The sequence below is a fragment of the Triticum urartu genome, chromosome 3 (assembly GCF_003073215.2).
Source record: "Triticum urartu cultivar G1812 chromosome 3, Tu2.1, whole genome shotgun sequence".
NCBI classification, from domain to species: domain Eukaryota; kingdom Viridiplantae; phylum Streptophyta; class Magnoliopsida; order Poales; family Poaceae; genus Triticum; species Triticum urartu.
In genome coordinates, this window is record NC_053024.1 from 365,969,635 (window position 1) to 365,996,070 (window position 26,436).

The 26,436-nt window shown below is 44.7% G+C and overlaps 1 protein-coding gene across 1 annotated transcript; it reads right to left on the minus strand.

The window, feature by feature from the left end:
- Positions 1–21,860: 21,860 nt before the first annotated feature.
- LOC125544001 lies at positions 21,861–25,748 on the minus strand. The gene is made up of 5 exons (XM_048707526.1): positions 25,427–25,748; positions 25,232–25,352; positions 24,944–25,119; positions 23,033–23,118; positions 21,861–22,609 (listed from the first exon to the last, which is right to left on the minus strand). Exons 1-5 carry the CDS (start codon positions 25,547–25,549, stop codon positions 22,576–22,578), a joined length of 540 nt encoding a protein of 179 aa, XP_048563483.1. The 5' UTR covers positions 25,550–25,748; the 3' UTR covers positions 21,861–22,575.
- Positions 25,749–26,436: the final 688 nt, after the last annotated feature.

Sequence of the window (26,436 nt, forward strand, 5' to 3'; positions counted from 1 at the left end):
ACCATACCGAGAATGAAGCCACCTGGGAACGAGAAGATATTCTTCGCAAAGACCACCCACACCTATTCTCTAGCCAACCCGAATCTCGAGGGCGAAATTCATCTTATGGGGGTAGGTTTGTAACATCCCAAATTTTCAATTTGGAATGTTATACATAGATCATTCATGCATAATCATACTTTATTGCATCTCGTTTCGCGATCCTTGAAATCCTAAGCAACTCAAGGACCCTCGGAGAGAGTTGGGGATTTCCCTGTTTTCATATTTCAGTTTTATCGAATATTGAAACGAGGATTTTTGGTTTTAAATAGTTTTTCCTCTGAAAATATTTCATATTAAAATATATGAGAGGAGATAATATGACTTCTCCAAAATAAATGAAATATTGGAGGAAAAATATTAAAATCAAATATTGGATTTTATCCGGAGTTTATTGCTATTTTATTTGAATTAGAAAAATTGCATGTTTTTTAAAGTTGCATTTTAGGGCCAAGAAAATGTTCATCTTGTTCTAAATATTTTATTTATACGATGAAAATTTGTTTTGATATTTTTAGATTTTTATTTTATTTTTAGGATTTTTTTAGTTCGGCGGAATTATTTTAAAAAAAGTTTCAGCGCCCGACTGGGCCGAAGCCCAGCCGAGCCGGCCCGCTCGCCGCGCCGCCGTCTCCGACCTGGAGACTGCGCGCCGCGCTGCCGCCCGACCCGAGAGTCCGGCCGGGACTCCGCCTCCCCGCCGCCTTGCCCCCTCCTCCAAGCCGACCCCCCTCTTATATACGCCGTCCCCGACCCCCCCTCCACCACCCAACCCCCCCGCCGCCGCCTTTGCCGCGCCGCGCCACCATCTCGCTGTCGCACCGCTGCCGCTTGCCGCCGTTGCCATGCCGCGCCGCCGCCGCCCTCGCACCCCGCCGCCGCAGCCTGCCTCACCGGAGCATCGCCGGAGGTAACACCCCCGTTGCCGCCGCCGTTTTTTTTAAGAAAACCAATTTGTTTTTTTTAAACCTAGTTCGTTTTTTAGATCGGTTCGCCGGTTTTTCTCGGTTTAGTTATTTTGCGGATGTTCGTCCGTACGTTCGTTTTAACGAACGTGTTCACTCGTTAGCCGCAGACAACGAACGCCCGTTCGTTAGCCTGTTCGTTAGTTTTCTTTTTCACGGATTTCCCGCGATTATTTTCAATCGCGATTTCTGATCGGATTTTCGTTTTAGTTTATCTTTTCGCTCGTTAGTCGGAATCAGGCGATTCAAGCGCCTAAATCTTCGTCTCGAAACCCTCTTTTCATTTAACCAACTTGAAAAAGTTTTTTCTACTGTAAAATTTGACCTTAGTCCAGATTAGCAAACGAATCTTGTTTCTTTCGCAGTTTGAGTTTCGTTGCTCCATTTGATTTGATTCTTTTCGCAAACCGGAGTTCTTAAGTTGAACCTTCTGGTTAGATCTTTTTATTTGAGATTTACATGTGTTTATTTGCTTGATTGCCTATGTATGATATTGTTTGTTTGCGATAGAACACCCGGAGTGCGAAGCGTGCTACTATGAATCCCTAGGTTTTGTGGATCATCAGCAAGGCAAGTAACACTTTGATCATACCCCTTTATCACTCAATTTTTATGCATTAGTTCCAATCCTCAAACATTGCATGGTTAGAATGTGATTAATATGTGGGTTGGGAAGTAGTTGATGACGTAGAACCTATTGCCCTGTTATTTATCAAACCCTTGGAGTTACTTCTATGTGTTGCTTTTATTGCTATGCTATGCTCGTAGACGTGGTTTGGGTGAGTGAAATCCATGACAGATGTGAGATTGTTAATTAATGGTTCAACTTAAGGTGGCAACTTGAATACACATCTGGGTGGATTGTTTGTTGGACACCTGGGGAATCCAGTGTTGTCCTAGGATATCCCGGAGTACCCGTGTGATAATCCTATGGTCCGCCACCTAGGCTCAAAGGGAACTAAGATATTTTCATGCTAGAAACTTCTATGTGCAGCCACGAGCTATTATGGGCTCTAGCATAGTTAAGTAAGTTGCGTGAAGCTCCCGAAGAGGTGGATCAGCAGGTAGAGGGATGTAGGTTGGTATGGTCTGCCTGGAGTAAGGGGTTAATGCTTCTAAAAGACTGTGTCTCGGTCATCCGTTTCTCAAGTACCATGTAGTGCGAGAAATCCAACGGAGGAGATTGAGTCTTGTGGGGAAAAGTGCGCAAACCTCTGCAGAGTGTAAAAACTAATCATGGTTAGCCGTGTCCCCGGTTATGGACATTTTGAGTATCTAGTACTTGGAGTATCATAAGTATCTCATCACTCTAAAATAATATTGTTGCGTTGTTAATTACTTTAATTGGGATTGAGTTGGAGGAACCTTCTCAATGATGTTTCAACTACCATGATAGTTAAATAAAATCTATTCCTCTGTTGTAGGAAAAAATAGCTTTTCGCAAAAACCATAACCATAGAGCTTTCCACCAGCCAAATATGCATGTAGTGATAGCATTATTCTGTTCTTGCTCTACTGTGTTACTTTGCCAGCATATTCGATGTGCTGACCAGTTTTCCGGCTGCAACGTATTATGTTGCAGACTTTTCAGACGAGGAGTAAGATTTCTTAGGTCGTTGTTGTGCAGCTCAGTTATGTCGTTGGAGTTGATGGACTCACTTTATCTTCCAAGCCTTCCGCTGTTATCGTATTAGATGGCCTTAAGCCATATTTATTGTAATATGTTGAGGCCTTGATCATTCTTTCCCTTCCGGAGCACGCATATGCATTGCATATCACATCTCGCATGTCATGCCATGTATTGCATCATGTTGCTTGTGCATTGCACCTTGATTGATTATTGGTCCTTTGATTGTCGAACTCAAGTGGGAGTTCGACGAGGATTCGGGCCGTTACTATGTTTCTTTTCCGGATGATCAGTAGAGGAGCCCAGTTGGGACGATCGGGGATCTAACATTTGGGGTTGTCTTTCTTTATTTTGGTTCCGTAGTCGGACCTTTGTTTGTACTTTGGATGATGTATGGATTATTTATGTATTGTGTGAAGTGGCGATTGTAAGCTGACTCTTTATCCCTTTCTTATTCAGTACATGGGATGTGTAAAGATTACCCCTCTTGCGACAGACCTACCATGCGGCTATGCCTCTAAGTCATGCCCCGACACGTGGGAGATATAACCGCATTGTGGGTGTTACAAGTTGGTAATCAGAGCCTGCCCCGACTTAGGAGCCCCCTGCTTGATCGAATCGCTGACGTTGTTGAGTCTAGAACAAAATGTTTTGAGTCTTAGGATTATATATATCGGAGAGTAGGATTCTTTTTACTCCTCAGTCCCTTCGTCGCTCTGGCGAGGCCTCCTGACGTAGATGTTTTGACTCTTCTCTCCTCAAATTTCACAAAAAAAATTTAGGATCACGCGGGTATCTTGGAATCGTTCCGATAGTCTTGTGATGAGAACATTGTTCTTGGTGTCTCCTGACATTTAGGGGTTGTGGCAGTGTCCCGAGGAGTTGAGCTCCGAGGTGTTGTCGTCACAATTTTATCGTTGCAGTTCTGGAATACCTGAGTTCGCCGACATCGAAAATCTCTTTTATGCAGTTGTTGGTGAGATAACCTCGACGCCACCCAGTACTGGGGCGGGAGTTCAGGAGTATTGCCATAACTTGTATAACGAATGCTTTTCGAAGGTCGAGGTACATGATTTTCGAAGGTTTCTTGGTTATGTGTTGAAGGATGGATATAGCTGGATGTAGGATTTGCTAGTTTGGGTGAGATATTATGCTTCCCTTGTATCACCAACACCGGATTGCATAACCAGAAAGTTTCAGGAGTTTTATAGGTGGGAATTCAAGTAGCTCTAGTATTTCTTCCTGCAGATATTTGGTTTGTGATTGGGTAATCCTTACCACTTATTTGTTCATATCCGTACCTTGTTGCTTTATTCATCTACCTTTATCTAAGTGGCTTCTCGCCCTTATGGACGTGTGATGATTTACTTTGGAATTCATCCGTTCATCCTTGTTCGAATGCTTATTGTGAGACTTTATGTTGCAATTTCGATCCATTGATTTAGCTTGAATATCTGTCTTTCAAGATGCTAACAGATGTCACCCTCTTCAGGATGGCTCCTCCAACGCGTTAGAATCTGGACCACAATGGTGGGGATCAGTCGAACCCTCAGCCACCACCTCCACCTCCGGAGGCATGGCAGGCTGTCATAGCAGCCACCAACACCAACACTCAGATGCTTATGCAACTCTTGCAAGAGCGCAACCAAGGACAAGGCAACCAAGGAAATCAAGGCCAAGGCAACAATCAGCCTCAGTTTGCTACCCTCAACTAGTTCCTCGCAAACCAGCCGAAGTCCTTCAGCAACTGTGTCGAGGCCACAGACACCGATGATTGGCTCGTGGATATCTGCAAACATTTTGAATGTAGCAATGCCAGGCCTGAGGACTTTGTCAAGTTTGCTTCGTTTCAACTCAAGGACCAAGCTGCTGAGTGGTTTCAACAATACAGAGATTCCAGAGGAGGTCGTGTGATTACCTGGGATGATTTCTGCCGAGACATCAAAGCTCATCACATTCCACCAAGCGTTGCTGAGAGCAAGCGTGAAGAGTTCCGCAATCTCAAGCAAGGCAGCATGTCCGTGTATCAATACAATATCTAGTTTCAGAAACTCGCTCACTTCGCTAAACAAGATGTTCCTGATGAAAAGAGTATGATCTATCAATTCAGAGGTGGCCTCAGAGAAGATCTGCAGTTAGCTCTCGTGCTTCTTGCGCCGACCAAGTTCGATCAATTCTATAACATGGCACTAAAGCAAGAAGCTGCTTAGCTCAAGTATGAGGCATCTAAGAAGAGAGTCAGGGATGCAGTTCAATCTTCTTCTTCATCGCAAGTGGCAGCTAAGCAACAGAATTTCTGGTTGCCTCCTCCTCTGTTTCGTCAGCCCTACCAGCAGAAGAGCAAAGGTGGAAATGGATCTTCCCCCCCCCCCAACCCACGCTATCAGAACAAAGCTCAGTCTCATACTCCAAGGTCAAGTGCTCCTTATCATCGGCCGCTCTCAGAGGTTACTCGCAACAAGTGTCAGCAGAAAGGGCACTATGCAAACAAGTGCTTCAACCAAAGGCGCCTTTCGCCTCCTCCTTCTGTGAGATCTGCCAGCAATGAAGTGGTCAAGCATAATCCCAAGCATGCTAAGGTGAACATGATGAACGCAGCTCAGGCAGAGGATTATTCAGAAGTGATCATGGGTAACCTTCCAGTTAACTCCTTTCCTGCAAAAGTATTGTTTGATACTGGTGCATCGCTTTCTTTCATTTCAAGACCTTTTTTTGCCAAGCATGAGTTTGTGACCGAAAAGATTCCTTTCCCATTGAAGATTGTGTCCCCGGGTAAGCAAATGACATCTTATAATTGCGTCCCGGATGCGTCTACCGAGATGGGCGACTATAAATTTCTGTCTTCTCCAATTGTTCTTGGTGACTCGGATATTGATCCAATTCTCAGCATGGACTGGCTTTCTAAGCACAAGGCTCAGCTTGATTGTGCTGCCAGGCAGATTCAATTGACACACTCTTCTGAGGATGTGATCATCTATGCCGCTCATGATGATACCATTCGACTGTTTTCTCTCAATGAGAAGGGCGAGTTGAATGCCATCTCTCAGATTCCAGTCGTTTGTGAATATCAAGACGTCTTTCCGGAAGAGCTTCCAGGAATGCCTCCTCACCGGCCAGTTGAATTCATTATCAATCTTGAGCCTAGCACGGAACCTGTTTGCAAACGTCCTTATAAACTTGGACCAGAGGAGTTGAAGGAGTTGAAGAAACAACTCGATGAACAAGAGCGTATGGGTTTGATCAGACCGAGTTCATCTCCATGGGGTTGTGGTGTTCTTTTTGTCAAGAAGAAGGATGGAACGGAACAACTCTGCGTCGACTATCGTCCATTGAACAAGAAGACAATAAAGAACAAGTATCCACTTCGCAACATCAATGAGCTTTTCGAGCAACTTAAAGGTGCCAAAGTATTCTCCAAGCTTGACCTTCGTATGGGTTATCATCAGATTCGCATTCATGAACAAGATATCCCCAAGACAGCATTCAAAACAAGCTATGGTTCTTATGAATATATTGTCATGTCTTTCGGCCTTGTCAATGCTCCTCCAACGTTCTCTCGCATGATGAACTTCATCTTCAACCCTTACACAAATGATTTTAGCCTGGTGTATCTCGATGATATCTTGGTCTTTTCCAAGAATAAGGAGGATCATGCCAAACATTTGAGATTGGTGCTCGACAAACTCAGAGAGCATCAATTCTATGTGAAGTTTTCCAAGTGTGAGTTCTGGCTTGATGAAGTTCTTTACCTTGGTCATATCATCTCCGCCAAAGGCATCGATGTTAATCCCGAGAAGGTGTCTGCAATTGTGAATTGGGAACCTCCTCAGAATGTCAAGCAGCTTCATAGTTTTCTTGGGCTTGCAAGTTATTGTCGAAGATTCATTGAGAATTTCTCTAAGATTGCAAAGCCTCTTTCCAACCTCCTCCAGAAGCATGTCAACTATGTCTGGACGCCTGAATGTGACATTGCTTTCAACACCCTCAAAGAGAAGCTGGTCACAACTCCTGTCTTGACTCCTCCTGACGAATCCAAGCCATTTGAAGTTTTCTGTGATGCCTCCTTACAAGGTCTCGGTGCTGTGTTAATGCAAGAGAAGAAATTTGTGGCTTATACCTCTCGCCAGTTGAAGCCCAATGAAAGGAACTACCCCACTCATGACCTTGAGTTGGCGGCAGTTGTTCATGCATTATTAACGTGGAAACATCTCTTGTTGGGAAGGAAAGTGGACATCTTCACAGATCATAAGAGCCTCAAGTACATCTTCACTCAACCCAACCTCAACCTCAGGCAGACTCGTTGGGTCGAAATGATTCAAGAATACAATCCGAGTATTGAATATACTCCAGGCAAGGCCAATGTCACTGCAGATACTTTGAGCAGGAAGTCTTACTGCAACATCTTAATTCTCAAGCCCTTCCAACCGGACCTTTGTGAAGCCTTCCGCAAGCTGAATCTCCAAGTTGTTCCTCAAGGCTTTCTTGCCAACCTCCAAGTCTCTCCTACCTTGGAAGATCAAATTCGTGAGGCACAACTCCTGGATTCCATGGTGAAGAAGGTGAAAAATGGGATTGCCAAGAGCCAACCCAAATACAAGTGCTATCGCATTGATGACAAAGACACTCTATTCTTCGAGGACCGGATTGTGGTTCCTAAAGGTGATCTAAGGAAAGTCGTTATGAACGAAGTACACAATTCCCTTCTATCCATTCATCCTGGAAGTATGAAGATGTACCATGACCTCAAGTAGTCGTATTGGTGGACTCGAATGAAGCGAGAAATTGCTAAATTCGTGAATGAATGTGATGTCTACAGAAGGGTGAAAGAAGAACACCAATGACCAGCTGGTCTCCTCCAACCTCTTGCTATTCTGGAATGGAAGTTTGATCATATCGAGATGGACTTCATTACTGGATTTCCTAAGTCCAAGCGTGGAAATGATGCTATCTTCATTGTCATCGACAAGCTTACAAAAGTGGCTCATTTCCTTCCAATCAAAGAATCTATCACAGCAGCTCAGCTGGCAGAGGTATACACCTCCAGGATTGTATCCTTGCACGACATTCCGCAATTGATATCTTCAGATCGTGGAAGCATCTTCACTCCTAAGTTCTGGGACTCCTTCTAGAAGGCCACTGGCACAAACATTCGCTTCAGCATACCTTTCGATCCTCAAACTAGTGGCCAAGTCGAGCGAGTCAATAAAATCCTTGAAGATATGCTCAGGGCTTGTGTCATTTCCTTTGGTATGAAGTGGGATGATTGTCTTCCATATGCCGAGTTCTCCTACAACAACAGCTTCCAAGCGAGTTCGGGCAAGTCCCCATTCGAAATCCTCTATGGCAGAAAGTGTCGTACTCCTATCAATTGGTCAGAGACTAGTGAAGACCAACTTCTTGGCAATGACTTAATCACAGAAGCTGAAGAAATGTTTAAAGTCATCCGTGAAAATCTCAAAGACGCGCAATCGCGCCAGAAGAGTTACTATGATAGCAAGCACCGTGACTTGGCTTTCGAGATCGGAGACCATGTCTACCTCCGCGTCTCTCCAATGAAAGGCACTCGTCGCTTCATCTCAAAGGGAAGCTTACCCCTAGATACGTGGGTCCTTTCAAGATCATTGGCAAAAGTGGCGACCTCGCCTATCAACTTGAGCTTCCGTCCAACTTCGCAAATGTGCATGATGTGTTTCACATGTCACAACTTCACAAGTGCTTCAAGACTCCTGAGCGCACCATCAACTTCGAAGAGATTGATCTCCAAGAAGACATGTCTTATCATGAAGAAACTGAGCGCAAGACTCGCAACAAGTCAATCAAATTCCTGAAAGTGAAGTGGTCACACCATTCCGACCGAGAAGCCACCTGGGAACGTGAGGACCACCTCCGTTTCGAATATCCAGAGTTCTTTCAGTCCTAGATCTCGGGACGAGATCCTCTCGTAGTGGTGGAGTGTTGTAACACCCCGGATGTAACTTGCCATATTTGTAACTCCGACTCTTGCCATTTTCGGCTTTAAGTTATGAGATTCCTTTCATGGTTGGGTTTTTTCTTCGTTTTGCGTTTTTTTCATGTCATGCATTTCATTTCATGTCATCATGTGCATTGCATTTGCATATGTGTTCGTCTCATGCATCCGAGCATTTTTCCCGTTGTCCGTTTTGCAATCCGACACTCCCAGATGCACCGGCGCTCCCCCTCTTGTCTCCTTTCGTGAGCGGGTGCTAAATGTTCTCAGAATGGACCGAGATTTGCCAAGCGGCCTTGGTACACCACCGGTAGACCGCCTGTAAAATTTCGTTCCATTTGGAGTCCGTTTGATGCTCCAACGGTTAACCGGGTAACCGCAAAAGCCTCTTGTGTGTTGCAGCCCATCACCCCTCCAAAATGTCTAATAACCCATCTAAACCATCTCCATGTCCTCCGTCATCAGATCACGATCGTGTGGGTGAAAACTACACTCCATTTGGACACTCCAAACTCCCCTTACCTATAAATATGTGCATCTCCCCCGAAATCCCGGTCTAACCCCAGCTTCTTCCTCCTCCCGCTGTCGGACGTGTTCGCCGCCGCCCTCCATCCAATCCGGCACCGCCACGTGTCACCCTCGCCTCCTCTCTCTCCTCCCTGCCACCAGGCCCGCCGGGGCCTGAGGCCGGCCCGCACCCGGGCCGCCTCACCCGCGCGCCGCCGCCTCCCTCGCCGGCGCGCCCCTCACCAACCGTCGTCGCGTCCGCTCCCCGCTGCCTCGCTCACTCGCCGCGCCGCCCTAGCACCGCCGCCGCCGCCCGCTTCGCCGGCCAGCTCCGCCGCCCGCGACCCTCGCCGACTGGCGCCGCCTCCGCCGCGCCTCCTCAGCTCCTGCCAGATCCGGTTGAGGAGCGACCGCATCCGACGACCCCAAGCTCCGGCCGCCCTTCCCCATCTCCAACGACGTCTCCGGCAAGGCCTCCGGCGAACTCCGGCCAGACCTGCCTTGGTTTTCGCACGTGACTTTTCCCCTCAAGGTAGAATTTCTCCAAGCCCCAAAACCCCTTATGTTTTATGCCCCTGTTCATCGCGTCGTATCTCCGCGCTCGTTGCTCCAAATGATGCATATGATATATCAAATTGTTCATCTCGTTGAGATTTTCATGGTAGAAGAATTTCCATGCATGTTGATGTCTGTTATGATGCAATTTTCATTGATGCAAGAGTGCTATAAAATGTTTACTGCTGTTACTTGTCAGATCATGGTGATTTGTCATTTTTGTTGTATTTGATGTGTGCATCATATGAGCATGAGCTCTGCATGTGTTTTGAACTATATCATGCCATCTTTACAGAGGTGCTTGTCTTGTATTTTTGTAATCAATGTGGTGACTAGCACAAGCATGCAAAGTAGCCTCTGCAATGTTGCTGTTTTCAGGGACTTAGGTTTTTGCTAAGTCCTTCTCCTGCTGTTATTTTGATGCCATGTAAACTTGATGCTACAGTGATATCCATGCTTATTTTGGGATACTTCAGTAAGTATGCTTTGAACATGTGGTTATGCTCTATCCATCCATGCCCCTGTTTGCAATTATGGAGTGCCCTATCATGTCTTGTGCTTGCTCTACTTTTGCTATAAAATGTTCCTGGCAAAATGTTAACATGTTAATCAATATTGCCATGGTTGTTGCTAGTGATCCATGCATCCTATGAACTTGCTCTTGCCATGGTTAGCTTCATGAACATGTCATCTTGCTATTGTTATGCTTATATTGTCATGCAATGTTTTGCGGTGAGTGGTTTGAGCTCGCAAAGTTGCTATCATGATGCTATTTATGACATGCTCTGTTTTTCTGCTGTCTGAAACTGTTAATAAACCTTGCTATGTTTACATGGGGGCCACCATATCTTCGGTGCCTTTTTGGCTCATGTTCAGTAAGAGACTTTTGATCTATGAATTTAGTAGAATCATGTCATGCCTTAGTTTGCTATGATATGTTCCTGTAGCATGATGTTTGCTTGCTCTAAGCATTGCTTCCTGATGTTGTTTTTGACATGTTAGTAAAGTCTGTGATGCTGATATCTTTTGCACTTTTGCCATGCTTGTTTGAACCTGCTCTTGTGTGATTTAGCCGTAGCTCAGTGTTCATGTTTTGTCAAGCATCTTGTGTACATCACTTCCATATGTTCTGTTGCTATGTTGGAGTGAAGTAGCTTAGTTTCTTGTTGCATTCTAGATGGCATCGTGCTGTTAAATCGTAGAATAGCACCATTCTTGTTTTGCTTGCCATTTGCAAACCGTGCATCCGTTTTCGGCGATCTTTATATCGATTTCGACCGAAATCATCTCATCTTTCCAGCGGCACACTTATTTTGCCAAGCTGAGGCCTTGATCATTCTTTCCCTTCCGGAGCATGCATATGCATTGCATATCACATCTCGCATGTCATGCCATGAATTGCATCATGTTGCTTGTGCATTGCACCGTGATTGATTGTTGGTCCTTTGCTTGTGTTCTTGCTTTGGGTAGAGCCGGGAGACGAGTACGTGACCGAGGAACCTGTTGAGTACGCTATCAAGGATCAAGCTTTCGACAACTCTGAGAACATTGCAGGCAAGATGACCATACCCTCGAAATCACTTCTATCTTTGCTTGCTAGTTGTTCGCTCTATTACTATGTCACGCTACCTACCACTTGCTATATCATGCCTCCCATATTGCCATGTCAAGCCTCTAACCCACCTTTCCTAGAAAACCAGTGTTTGGCTATGTTACTGCTTTTGCTCAGCCCCTCTTATAGCGTTGCTAGTTGCAGGTGAAGTTGAAGTTTGTTCCATGTTGGAACATGGATATTGTTGGGATATCATTATTATATCTTATTTACTTTAATGCATATATATACTTGGTAAAGGGTGGAAGGCTCGGCCTTTTGCCTGGTGTTTTGTTCCACTCTTGCCGCCCTAGTTTCCATCATACCGGTGTTATGTTCCTTGATTTTGCGTTCCTTACATGGTTGGGTGTTATGGGAACCCCTTGACAGTTCGCTTTGAATAAAACTCCTCCAACAAGGCCCAACCTTGGTTTTACCATTTGCCACCTAAGCCTTTTCCCTTGGGTTCCGCGGACTCAAGGGTCATCTTTATTTTAAGCCCCCGGGCCAGTGCTCCTCTGAGTGTTGGTCCAAAACAGAGCCACTTGCAGCGCCACCTCGGGGAAACTTGAGGGTTGGTTTTAGTTGTACGTAGTGTTCATCCGGTGTGCCCTAAGAACGAGATATGTGCAGCTCCTATCAGGATTTGCCGGCACATCCGGGCGGTCTTGCTGGTCTTGTTTTACCATTGCCGAAATGTCTTGTAACCGGGATTCCGAGACTGATCGGGTCTTCTCGGGAGAAGGAATATCCTTCGTTGACCATGAGAGCTTGTGATGGGCTAAGTTGGGACACCCCTGCAGGGTATAAACTTTCAAGAGCCGTGCCCGCGGTTATGTGGCAGATGGGAATTTGTTAATATCCGGTTGTAGAGAACTTGACCCTTAACTTAATTAAAATGAATCAACCGCATGTGTAGCCGTGATGGTCTCTTTTCGGCGGAGTCCGGGAAGAGAACACGGTCTTGTGTTATGCTTGAACGTAAGTAGCTTCAGGATCACTTCTTGATCACTTATAGCTTCTCGACCGTGCGCTGCTTCTCTTCTCGCTCTCTTTTGCGTATGTTAGCCAACATATATGCTAGTGCTTGCTGCAGCTCCACCTCACTACCCCTTTCCTACCCATAAGCTTAAATAATCTTGATCTCGCGGGTGTGAGATTGCTGAGTCCTCGTGACTCACAGATACTTCCAAATAGTTGCAGGTGTCGATGATGCCAGTGTAGGGGACGCTACCAAACTCAAGTGGGAGTTCGACGAGGATTCAGGCTGTTACTATGTTTCTTTTCCGGATGATCAGTAGAGGAGCCCAGTTGGGATGATCGGGGATCTAGCATTTGGGGTTGTCTTTCTTTATTTTGGTTCCGTAGTCAGACCTTTGTTTGTACTTTGGATGATGTATGGATTATTTATGTATTGTGTGAAGTGGCGATTGTAAGCCGACTCTTTATCCCTTTCTTACTCAGTACATGGGATGTGTAAAGATTACCCCTCTTGCGACAGACCTACCATGCGGCTACGCCTCTAAGTCGTGCCCCGACACGTGGGAGATATAGCCGCATTGTGGGCGTTACAAGTTGGTAATCAGAGCCTTCCCCGACTTAGGAGCCCCCTGCTTGATCGAATTGCTAACGTTGTTGAGTCTAGAACAAAATGTTTTGAGTCTTAGGATTATATATATCGGAGAGTAGGATTATTTTTACTCCTCAGTCCCTTCGTCGCTCTGGTGAGGCCTCCTGACGTAGAAGTTTTGACTCTTCTCTCCTCAAATTTCACGAATTTTTTTAGGATCACGCGGGTATCTTGGAATCGTTCCGATAGTCTTGTGACGAGAACATTATTCTTGGTGCCTCCTGACATTTATGGGTTGTGGCAGTGTCCCGGGGAGTTGAGCTCTGAGGTGTTGTCGTCATAATTTTGTTGTTGCAGTTCTGGAATACGTGAGTTCGCCGACATCGAAAATCTCTTTTATGTAGTTGTTGGTGAGATAACCTCGATGCCACCCAGTACTGTGGCGGGAGTTCGGGAGTTGTTTGGTGAGATAATCTCTTTTGTGCAGTTGTTGGTGAGATAACCTCGACGCCACCCAGTACTGGGGCGGGAGTTCCCAGGTGGGTTGCTCTCAAGCGACAAAAGCCGTGCACTAACTCTGAGCAGCCACCAATTTATGGTGTAGGGGGTGGGCTATTTATAGCTAGGAGGCAACCCGACCTGATTTGTCCAAAATGACCCTGGGTCACTAAGGAACTGACACGTGTCCAACGGTCAGATTTCAAACACACGGGACAGCTTGACTTGGGCTACAAGTAAAGCTGACTCATCCAGCTCTGGATAAGATTTGCTCTCATTGTCTTCGCTCGAAGACATATGATTTGGTTGAGCATCACATCAGTCACTCTGACTTTGTTCACTTGGACCCCACTTAACAATACAGTGGTTCCTATGGCTCAACAAAGAAGAAAAGGAAACTACGAAACAACCATGTCTTCACACTCCATAGTCTTCATGCGATGTCTTCTCATGTCATAGTCTTCAATGTGAATATCTTCACAGACCACCATTATCTTAAATGTCTTCACACATTTTTAGGGGTCATCTCTGGTAGCTAAACCGAATCAATATGGGATACTTGTGTTATCCTGCAATTCTCACAAACACATTAGTCCCTCAACCAAGTTTGTCGCCAATACTGCAAAACCAACTAGGGGTGGCACTAGATGCACTTATAGTCTCCCCCTTTTTGGTGATTGATGACAAACTGGTTGAAGTTTTCAACGGGGATAAAAGTATGTGAAAGTTAAGGGTTCAGGCATTATCTTCATAAGAAGCAAAAGGCTCCCCCTGAAGATGTGCATATAGGTAGTTTGCTTTTGAATGCAAACGCACATGGCAGGTTTTACTTTGTGGAGATCCTATTCAACTTATGAAGACAATTCATCATGCATATAAAGAGATAACGAAGATAATGACATGCATAATGAAAAATGGACGTCTGCGGGATGGCTTGATGCAGGATTTATCATCGCATCACAAAGTGGCAGAAAAAAGTAGCAAACAACCATCAAGTTTAAGTGTTACAACTCAAAGAACCAAATGTTTCAAAAGACAAGAGTTGTAAAAACTTAGCAAAAATTAATGCAACCACCCATAAGGACCCGCTTGAAGACTATCAACTCATAAGCTTCTCGCCCTTTTGCCAGTAATGATCAAAAAGGTTTGAAGACATAGAGTATCTACTCATTCCCATCAGGAGTAGATGTAGGTGCAGGGTCGATGCTAGAGTTTGGTGGTGCAGACAGGCTTGATGCAGTGTCGAGATGCAGTGAAGCCATGGTTGGTGAAGTGGCGTCGTCTTCTTCATCGACGACTCTTGCAACAATAGTTGCAGTCGAAGATGAACACTCAGAATCTTCAATTGAGGGAGTGTGGCGCCAGCTTGCATTGCGTGGAGGTCTGGAATCAAATTTGAAGCCCTCAGTGAAGCCATCTTCGCGAAGATCGTCTTCAGGACATAGTAGTGTGAGACTCTTCCAAGACCGCCGACAGACTTTATGGGCAACAAACGAGTTCTTGGTGGCCAAGTTTCTAATGTGATTGACGTCCACCAAGATACTCTGCATCTGATGCTTGAGCCAGTCATGATGCTTATCCTGCTTCTGGTGTAAGGCCACAAGAAGCTCTCGGCCATTGAGTACACGAGAACGCTTCCGAGGCCTTTGGGAAATAGTACTGTCAGTGGCTTCGGTGTTTGCACGATGGGGCACACGCATATTGCCAGCCAGAGGATAAGATGGAGTTGCAGAATTGGGGACATCAATTCCTTCTATTGGTTGCGTGAAGCTTTGATGATCAACATTGTGAAGATATAGGGGTTGCTTGGCAGGCTCTGGGTAGATGGCTTCAATGGACAGACCAACCTCAGGCAGGAAGACAATGTGATTGCACGCTGAGGGCTGATAGTAAATAGTTGAATGGAGCTTGATTAGGTGCATCACCCAGGGAGCATAGAACTTCCGGCCAAACAGATCAATCCCAGATGCAGCAAGTTGTCTGATGAATAAATCCTGGGTGTTGAATCTGATGCCATTGATGATGTAAAACACCAAAGTCTTCATGGCTCCTTCAAGTTTGGCTTCAGTAGTATATCCCTTGATTGGCCATAGAGTACGCCTCACTATATGATAGACTGTGCGTGGCAAGTACTTGAGGTCCTTGACGAAGAATTCCTTGGGATATTTAGCATCTTGAGGCAATGGCTTCATCATACTAAGCATCTGACTCATATTGGGTTCAGGCCTCTGGAAGATACTCTGCAATTCATCGTGATGACGCTGACAACCAGGCTCATAGAACTCGCCTAGAGTGGGTAGGGAAGCAAGCTCGATGATGTCTTGAGCTTTGGCTTCATGATGCACATCTCCTGTCATCCACTCAAGAATCCATGTCTTCGGATCCCTGTTGTAGCCGCGAATATGAAGTGTTGCATAGAATTGTAGTAGTAGTTTTTCATTCCAGTGCTCCTTGTTTGTAACAAACGGTAGAAGACCAACCTCCCTGAAGCAGTCAAGAGCTTCTTCCAAATAGGGCAGCCCATCAATAGCTTCACAATCAAGATGCATGTGTGGAAAGATTCGCCCTTGATTGTATAAAATGCAGGAGTAATAGCTGCGCTGTTGATAGCTCCAAAACCGATCGGAAGAGATCTTTGGCTTCGAATATGGATTCTTGGCGTTGTCGAAGAAGGTGTTGTGAGCTCTAAAGCTGGTGACGCTGAAAGATCCTGGCGTTGTAGCAGCACCAGGAAGCCTTGGCAGCCTTGGCTTTGGCTTCTGAACCTAAGGCCTCTGCTCAACATGTTAGTCATACTGTGGTTCGGGAGCAGGGGGAGGAGCCAAGATAGGCCATTTCACAGTGACCAGCTGTCCACGATCAAAGGCATGTTCAATGGTGTGAGGCCTAGGAGGTGGAACAATGGCTTCAGAATGCACATTGGCTTCAGATTGCACATGAGCTTCAGGCTCCACATTGTCTTCGGCCATGACAGTGTCATTGGCTTCAACATCATTGTTGGTGGCAGCCTCAGTGGTTTCAACCTCCGCTGGTTCAAGGACAGGAGGTTCGGGCATAGTCACATTGTCCTCGAGAATGACTTGATCAGTGGCAGGGGGTGTGGGAACTCGTTCTTCTTCTTTTTCTCCTTGGTCTTCATCGGCTGATGCAGCTGGGATGTCTTCAACAGCTTTAGCTTCAGACTCGGAGACATTCACAGTAGGGGTGGCGTCAGGAAACACTTGGTGTGCTACTTAGATTTGTTGCACTTCCCCTTCTGGAATGCTCGACATGGTGACCTGCATCCTGGGGCCTTTGCGAAGCCTGCGGAAAGCGGGCGATGCCTGTGGTGAGGGAGTGGTCTGTACCATGTAGTTATCGTCGTCAAGCACCGGAGTGGTGGCTTGAGGTGGTGGAGTTCTGGGTGTCTCAACATGAATGGCGGTGTCTTGTTGGGGGCGATCGGCCCATGAATCATCCTGAGAAATTGGCGTCAATGGATGACCAATGCTAATGAGTTCGCTGTTTGTAAGAACAGGCGATGATACCATTTGATGCTCAATTTGAGGAAGGACTTCATCAGCTTCTATATTGTCTTCATGACCAATGTCTTCAGCTGTGATGGGGTCAATAGCTGGAACCTCTTCATTTTCAGGAGCCTCTGTGAAAGCAGGCTCATGGATTACAAGGCGACGCTCTTGGTTGGTGGAGGCTGGACGGGCAATAGAAATGGGTTCAACAACAAGGGGTTCAGAGGCCGTAGCATGCTCTTTCTTTGAAGACTTTGTCTTCAACTTCTTCTTAGATGGGGCCTCATCAGAAGCATTCTTATGCTTGCGCTTCCTAGCATCAGCTTCATCTGCCCTTGTCTTCTTCAGTTTTGAAGTTGCTGAGGGGACCTTAAGCTTCGAGCCTGTCATGCTGGTAGGGAAGACAATACAAGGTTCTTCCTGCCTTCAAGCTTCAGTTCGGGTCACAGCAGACTTCTTGGTTGGCTTGGTAGCCATTCTTGGGTCGATGCCAGGACGCCCAAGAGCCTTGCGCTTCTCAGCCTCATTGTGTGCTTGAACACATTTCTGCGCAAAGTACTTCATGCGCTCTCTTGAACCTTTGGCTTCATTGCGCTTCTTGTGAAACTCTTCCTTGAGGTCATGCAACATCTTCTTGAAGATTTGAACATCTGCCGTGCTGAGTTTGGCCATGTTTTTCTTGAAGTGAGCCTTCTCATAATCAATTTTGTTCTTGAGCTCAACTATCTTCTGAGCCACGACCAACTCATTGGCAATAGCTCCGTGAAATGTGACGCTGATGTCCACCGACAGCTGAAGATCATTAATACTGATGGTCTGATCATCGAACCACTCGTCGATGAAGTTGTTCAGGATATCAACATCAAATAGGGGCAGATCATTGAAGATCTCCCCTCTTGTTTGCTCTTGATGAGTTGCTCAAGTGTGTGATCACCAAGATCTTCGTCACTTGACAGATCAATGGTGTCTTCTTCGTTCATGAAAACAGCAACTGGAGTCAGTTCGTGCCTAGAAATCTTCTTGGGCTTCTTGGCTTTCTTTGTCTTCTTGGCCTTCTTGGAGACACGAGACAAATATTCAGATTGCACACTGGGTTCAGGAGGTGCAGTGGCCAATGGCTTCACACGCGAAGCTTTTGGTGAGGCAGAGGACCTTGATGCCTTGGTCTTCTTCTTCTTCTTCTTCTACTGCTTTGGTGGTGCTGGTGCTTCTTCAGAATCAACGTCATCTGCGGATTGATCCATCGTATCCCTTTGAGCAGCGATGTGTGACAGAAGCCCATAGAAGTTGGCGAAGGGGCCAATGACATTGGGATTGGCATCACGTGTGCCATCCGCCCTTGGAGCAGATGGACCAGGGTTGAAGTTGAGGCCAAACTCCTACTTGTTTTTGACAGCTGACTCCTTGGCAAATTGATAGTTGCGCTTGAAGAGATTGTCTTCGTGACACCATAGCATAGATGATGGGTCGGCATTCTCTGGCTTTGGTCCTCGGACCATGCAAGGGTAGAAGCCTTGATCAATGGCTTCAGACTTGGACTTGGGATGCAGATTTCTATATAGAATATCTCCCCATGGGCGCTTGATGGCGTTCTTTACAGCATATTCAGCAGTCACAAATCTATACTTGAACCATTCTTCCGCCCAATATCTTCGAATCCATTAGATTAGGGTCTTGCGCTGGTTGTAGCTTTCCTCAGGATCTGACTTGTACAACTCAAACAGATCTGGAGGTAAATCCTTAGTTGTATCTCCACGGCGGTGCCTGCCGCCCTTTCTAGCTGATTTCTCTGTTGCCATTATGTTCAGACTGAACGTTTTCAAGATAGTGAATGGCTTCCTTTTGCAGGTCAGACATGAACTGGCTTCAGGTGAGTGAATATGACGCTGTAAGAACTCTACAAATGAATGCAGGCTATGAGAACCAAGGGATTCTCCCATGAACATGTACCTGTGACAACATTAGAGATACGAGGGAAGGGGAAGAGGTCATATGCATTCTCAGAAGATTTTGAAGAGAAATCAGTTTGAAGACATTGACCTCATAGCACGAAGACATTCACTTATTTGATGAGAGTTGGTTCCAGATTTGTACGAATCCATGAATAAGTATAAGTGAGGAATCTAACTACTTGTGAAGCATAAGTGAATATACTTGACATGATATGAGATGCAGATGAAGACGGATCCAGATTTGAAAGTGAAGAAACCACTTTTGATTGAAATGGATATATTTGACAGATCAAAAAGGCAGTAAAAGGCAAGTTTTAATTACCACTGATGAACTGCTAGAGAGGTGAAGAGAGAGGCTGAGAAGTTCAATCTCCCACGCCCTAACTTGGCGGCGGAAGACAGCTACAGTGGCGGCGGAGAAGACGAGGTCCGCGGCCGGCGTGAGGACGGCGTCGAAGAAGTCGCGACAGCTAAGCGCTTCGTCTCCGACGTCGACGCGAGCTAGCGGAGGCGCTAGGGTTTATGCGAGGTGGAGAGGTGGAAGAAGAGATAATGACCGCGGTGAGTGTGTATTTATAGGGATAGGGACAGCACATCGTAATTATGCAGGTGCCCCTGGCGGTTCATATCTGAAGGACACGTGGCATGCATGCAACTTATTGGAAGTTGTTTCATGTTCCCACGCATGCCTGGATTGTCGGGTGGTCATTCCGGCTTCTCCGGTTTTCAGGCAAAAAGTATATGGCATTAAAAATAGATTTAAATGTTTGTCTCTTTGTCTTCTACTGACAAGGACTCAGAGAAGACGATCGACAGGTTTCAATAGAATGATTTGGACAGATAGAGTTTGAGATAGAAGCACAGAGGGGGTTAGGGTCCCATCACATTCACTTAGATCAAGAAAAATATATATATACATGCATACTAGTAAAAAAGCCCGTGCGTTGCGACGGGATAACAAAAATTATATTCCGCCACTTATCACAATTGCTCCGTCTCCTCATTGTCATCAACCTATTCATCGTTTCGCCCTTTTGCAAGTTTTATTATGTACACGAGCTTGTGGTTTTCATCATCATACTGAGCAAATGCCAGTTAGAAAGAAGAGATAGAGGTCAAGGGCTACTTTGAGTGCCATCTTAATAACTGGAGCCTCGATCTGTTTTACTCTGAGTGCCTTACTCGAATGAATGCGACGTAAAAAATTAGTCCGTTGAAAGAATTTTTCAGGTATGCATGTATATATATTTAAAATTTATACACATTTTTTCTCAGGAATTTTTCATATATAACATGTTATATTTTGAGTTAGTGTCTGACAGATAAATATTTTAAAAATATTTTAATCTATCAGAAAAAGAAAAATTAAACAGGAAAATGATGTATATATCTAGAGTCATATGTCCACGTTCAACAGATTCAGATAGAATATCGGGAGGAGATGAGTGAAAAAATTGTGTGTATCGTTTGTGCCTGACTCGGACGAATGCGGCGTAAAAAATTAAGCCGACGAAAGGAATTTTCAGGTATGTACGTATATTTAAAATTTATACATATTTTTCTCATGATTTTTTATATATAACATGTTATATTTTAAGTTACTGTTTGAAAGATAAATTATATTCCGATCATGTGTTTGATTATTCGTGAAGCCATTTGTTGACATTCCAAGGAACTTGCCAGCATATATAAATTGATGGGAATTGGTATGAGATAGCAATGCGGGACTATTCTCTTATTTGTAGTACAACTTATTTTAGACAATTTTGTAGTACAGCTAAAAGGGCCCCTCTCTCTCTCTCTCTCCTTTTTCTACCGAGCCTGCTTGCCAGGAAATTTTAAAAGATGGCCAACGGCCCATAATAAAAGGATCAATAGCCCATAGCTAGTAATTTGATTTTGTACGAGTGAGCCTAGCGTGCTACATTGGAGGTCCTGGCTAGGGAGCCTAGCGTGCGACGCATCAAATTTTATTAGTACCACCTCGCGTATATGTTATAATATAAACTAAAAGCATAAATTCACGGAAAAAAATGTATTGTAACAGTGAACCCGATAAAGTCAATCCGTGCTTTATTATTAGGGAGAGACTACTGGTACAAATGTCCGCGTGTTGCACCGGGCAAAAAAAATCTTAAAAAACTACTCTGCCCCCCACTACGTGCCACTTCCAGTATACTCATCGCCAGTGAAGGGCGTGTGGATCTTTTTCCCTGGAGGGTCTTTCGGGCAAAAACAATCTTAAAAAACTACTCTGCCTCCCACTACGTGCCACTTCCAGTATACTCATCGCCAGTGAAGGGCGTGTGGGTCTTTTTCCCTGGAGGGTCTTTCGGATCTATTATGTTTAGGTTTTCAGGGGATCTGTCCGAATTCAACCATCTCATAGTCTACATCAACAACTTCGCAGCCCCTTCTCCCATGTTTGTAAGGACACATGTTACTTAATCTTTGGCCTTAGGCCTCTTTGCAAAAATAAAATAAAATAGAAAGGATGTTTTTTGAGATCTCTATCAATTGTTACATATTATTCCAGAGTTTAATAATTCATGTAAAGTTATACTAAACCAGCGACAAGTGATATAGATCGGAGAGAGTAACTAAATTACCGTGAATTCAAATTTAATAAGATATATATGTTTCATACAAAATTTATTAGTTACTTTTGTTCTGAGAAATATAACTAAAATTTTAATAGTAACAGAAATAGGTCAAAAATACATATTTGAACAGAGAAGTCTGCAACGTTTGTGATTACATGGCTGCCTACTTGATATACTGTAGCAGACAATACATAGTCCGTGAGTTTCAGCTAGTTAAGTAAAGAAGATTTTATATATCATGTTGACTTAAGATGACTTTTTTTTGAAATGGAACACTTGTATTCCATTACGACAAGGCTTGGTCGCCCGTCACATCACTAATTACGTCATTGGGGTAATTGGTGAACCACTCACGGTACCCACCATCAGCTAAACTTGCACCTAAGGACGCCAGCACATGTGCTAGTCCATTATACTGTCTCGGGACATACACCACATGAGCTTCAATGAAAAGGGTCCTAAGTCTGAACCTGATATCACTAAACAAAACACCCAGTTGCGCCAACTCGTAGTCGTTTGAGTTCATTGCTTGCTTAAGGACCATACAGTCAGTTTCAAAAATGACGCGCCCAACTCCTAACCTATCCGCCAGAGTCACTGCCTTGGAAAGAGCAACAGCTTCAGCTTGTAGGGCATTGTGCAGATCATGCTGGGCTCCAGCCACTGAAAAACGAATGTCTTGAGCGTCACCTCTGCAAATTAGGCCCCAGCCTCCAACTCCCCTTTTGTCCTGCAAACGCAACATCGGCGTTTATTTTCACCGTATTGCTTGGAGGCTTCTCCCACTTATGCTGCCGCACGATCGGTTCAGTAGGCTTAGCGCTCAAAAACTCTTTCCATTCATCAGCGTGGTGACAGACAGTGTATCGAAAAGCTTCAACTTCCAGCCGTCGCTCCCCATGATTGCCCCTGTTCCGTTCTGTCCACCAACACCAGAGCAAAGCGATGGATAGCAGCTTCCTCTCCTCTGGCAGGTCAAGGATTATAGACATAATTTCTTTGGCAGATGTACACTGGAGCAGTCTAAGTCTGATATCCTCAAGCAGCCGTGCTCGCCATCGTTGCTTGATCAGTTTACAATTAAGAAACAGGTGGCCACCATCCTCAAAGTTGGAGAACTGCAGATAGAAAGTGTCTTGCCACCGTCGGCGCTGTATTCGGTAAAGGAAGTTATGTGATCCTTATAGCATCTTACGGAAGACACCTATGGGGCAAATTAACTGCACTAAAATCAAACCAGAAAGAAATATATTAAGGTAACTTAAAGAATTCCTGATCCTAGCATATATGCATTTTGCTATCTTTCAGGCATAAAAAGTTCTAGAAAACTAAAATCATTACCAAGTAATCGTAAGTCTAATCAATTTTAGGTCAGGCTGGTTCATTAATAACTTTGAAAAGGAGGAAATCACACATCACATAAAAAAAGTGCTAGGAGACAAATAAGGTAAGTGAAAGAATTTGGATTGTATGGAATATATTGCACTTCATTTAAGCATGAATCTATGAATTTTGCAGAATATACATTGCCTAGCCATGTAATTAGAGTCCAAAATATATGCAATTAGTTTAATTACATATAGTTTGTCATAATTGCATTGTGTTGCAAACACAGGAACAAGTTCCTAATCCATTTAATCATACTTACAAAGTATGGCAAGCCACCTCCCAGTTTACACGTCCTCTGAATCTCAAAAACATGCACCTGCTCTGAACTTCTTCACATTTGCTCTGCTGCTCCCAATTTGCAATTGGTTTCAAGCAATCGAAAATGGAGTGGAGGGGAGTAAATTTGTCATAGAAATACGACTGCTAGAACAGAATTATCTCTCCCTCTCTCTCAGTATATATACACAAGCAAGCAAATCAAACTGTAAAACTGAAACTGAGCGTACTAATATCACGTTCAGAGGTGAAACTGAGGAACCTCTGAGGCTCAGAACAAACTAAAAGACCGTAAGATTCTGATAAATTACCTTTTTTACAATTGACAGGGGGGCAAGGAGCAAGGATTTCCAGTTAAGAACAGAGCAAAGAGCTATTAACATGATATGAATACTAAAGAATAATTCAAACAATGTCTACTTCTGTGGTATTATTGATACCACTCTAGTTGCACAAAGAGTGAAGGAGCTCCGTTGGTTGTAGTATGTGTGAATCTTTCTTTGCCTAGATCATGTGTAGCCAAATAATTTCCAACTCGCAAGTCCCAAACATTTGCTCAGTGATGGACTAAACAAATAATAATATTTGCAGTTACAAGATGTAAATATTTGTCACATTATTCACGTAAAAAAGCTACTTTGCAAGTTTATCTTCTTCACATTCAAAGAGTAAATAAACGAAACATTGAAATTGACGGCTATCTAGAAACATACTCCCTGTGTAAAATAATATAAGACCTTTTAGATCACTGAGTACATGATAAGCAAGAACATAATAGATCATCCAAGAAACTGAATCCTTGACCACTCCCAACTGACAACATGATGGTCCTATATAGACGAGCTATTGTAGACCCATAGAATAGCATGTTACATAAATAAACAAAACCACTTGGCCAAGTGAAACACTTAAAACCAAATACCAATCGTAGTGACTTGCGGTGTTAACAAATATATGATCATTCTACTCGACCAAATGAAATGGGAGTATTTATGCAGTTCTACTTTAACTGGGTTGATGTGACTGCAACTCCATTATTAATTAGAAGCTAAATCTGAAGTACTCACTAAGTTGAGCAGTGGTTAACCCACTAAGATTTAGATATGAAGCGTTCTCTCACGGATTGGTTTATCAATTAAACAGCGCTCTAGCTAGGTAAACCGCAAAAAATAGAATCAACACAACTTTGTTAAGTACTTCCAGCTTAAGGTTTGCAACATGTGTTTGATGCTCCAAACCTATCATCTATGTTTAGGTGTGCTGCCACAGATATCCATACGGACCAGCCTGCTCCTTGGGGGCTGTGTGTACTCTAGTATGTTGTTTCTGACCTAAGACTTCAATATGTGTGGTTCCTCCTGTAGCTAGATCTCAAGCTAGCTCTGTTAGTCCTCACTGATTGTACTAACAACATTTCCTTTGAGCTTGATGTTTGTGCGATTCTGATGCCAACTTGTATTGTTGCTTTTGTGTTGAAATATGAAATCTCTAACAAAAGCACAGCAGACCAAGCAGATGGCAGTAATACTATTATTACTCATTTAAAAATATCCTCCTATAACTAAAATATTTATCTTACACCTATCCAGCAAACTATGTGTCATGTGTCTTCCATAAAAAAATTCCAAAGAAACATTGCGGATCAAGTAAGATAATCTGTATAATCTCACATAAAGGAAACCATACATCCTTTCATTTGGTTGGCCACTTCTATTTCAGGAAGTATAACTGGGAAATTGATCATAGTTGTCAGATGCTCATAGTACAATTAAATTTTTTTATCTGCAAGGCTATATAAAAGGCTCTTGATTAGGCTAGCATAGTCAGAGGCAGGGAACAGAAACAACATCTATAATAGGGAATTGCATCCAATGAATATCAAGGGGATATATCCCTCTGGTGTAGCCGCCGACAACGACATTCGACGGTTGGACGGACGTTCTTGTTCCTCCGGCGAGCTCGGCGGCGACATTGGATGTTTCGACGAAAATTGCAATTTCGACGAGATTTGAGGGAGCTTCTGGTCCAAGGACGCAACCTGATGGAGATTCCGTCCGAGGACCCTTCCTTCTTATACCAGACAAATCAAATCCGGGTCAAGAAATCCATTGATTGTAGTTGGAGAAGGACACGGTCTCCAATCATGACACGGGAGCAGCAACTCGGACATTGAGAAGGATACGGCGAGGCGGGCAGGTCACAACGACGTGTGCTCGTGCTCGAGCCCCTGCATCCGCACGCGCGCCTGGGGAGCACGTTTCTGACCAGCTTGCTCTTCTCGTCCTGGTGCACCTTCCTGAATCCTAACGAGGAATGAGACGGACGGTGAGCGGCAAGCACGCCACGAGAGAGGGGGCGACGAGGAAGAAAGTTGTACCGAAGCTGGTGGCGTGGGAGTGAAGGTCGCGTGGCTGGCAGTGGTGGCTGCCGGCAGGAGGTGGCCGTGGCGGCGGCGGTGGCTAGAGGACGCGAGCCTCGTCGCGGCTGCTCGCAGGGCCATGCCCTTCCTTCCTTGGCAGAGCGAGACGGGGGAGAATGGGAGCACGGGAGCGTCCCCCTCCCAGGCGCTCCTTCTTCTCCTCCGCGGCTCACCGCCGCCGTGAGGCCTCCTGCCGCCGCCCCCTAACGACACGGGAGCGACTCTGCCGCGCAGAGCGCTCACCTCCTTATCTTGTGCGCCGAGGCTGGAAAGTAATGTATTTTTTATTTTTCGGACTAACTAAAGTAGAGGACCAGAATTCGTACTCCCACATACATTGATTAGAATAAAATAAGGTCCGACTTCACCCTCTTAAAATCAAGCGGAAAATGATTAAATTAGAAAAGAAAAAGGGAAAAAACAGCCGTAGGATGAAGTGGGAGCACGGATGAGAGCATGAAGAGGGAGCAAGCAAGCCGGATCCAAAGTAGAGAAGCCGTGCTCGTGTGTTTCTTTTTTTAGTCAACTGCTCGCCCGTGCGTCGAAGGTTTTTTTTAGCATCAGTACAGACACAAGCGCTCATAAACACACGCATACACTCACCCCTTGAATGCACACACGCACACCCTACCCCTATGAGCACTTCCGAAAGACTAAGCCGGCACATCATCTCGAGATTTACGAAATCACCGTAGGCGCCTCGTCGTCAACAGAAACGTCTCCTCCCACTGAAAGCGCATCGCCGGAAATCCTGAAATAAATTCAGGATTGCTTGCTCGTCTATTTTCCTTTTTACCCAGGCCCAATAGAAAGTAACGGCCCAAGCGTTAACGGAAGAGCGTAGACCAAGCCCGTGAGCGAAAGAATGTTCTAACAAAGAATTTTGACGAAAATTTTTAGTGCGTACCCAAATTTAGTACCACCTCGTTTATATTACGATTTTTTTCATATAAATTGTAAAAGCGTAT

Excerpts from the sequence above, each read along its gene's own strand:
- LOC125544001 (XM_048707526.1), bottom strand. The coding sequence starts at position 25,549 with ATGGCCCTGCGAGCAGCCGCGACGAGGCTCGCGTCCTCTAGCCACCGC. Across the intron at positions 25,353-25,426 it reads CTCCCACGCCACCAGCTTCG|GATTCAGGAAGGTGCACCAG; the intron begins GTACAACTTTCT and ends ATTCCTCGTTAG. Across the intron at positions 23,119-24,943 it reads TGTCGGCGGCTACACCAGAG|CAGAGCAAATGTGAAGAAGT; the intron begins GGATATATCCCC and ends AATTGGGAGCAG.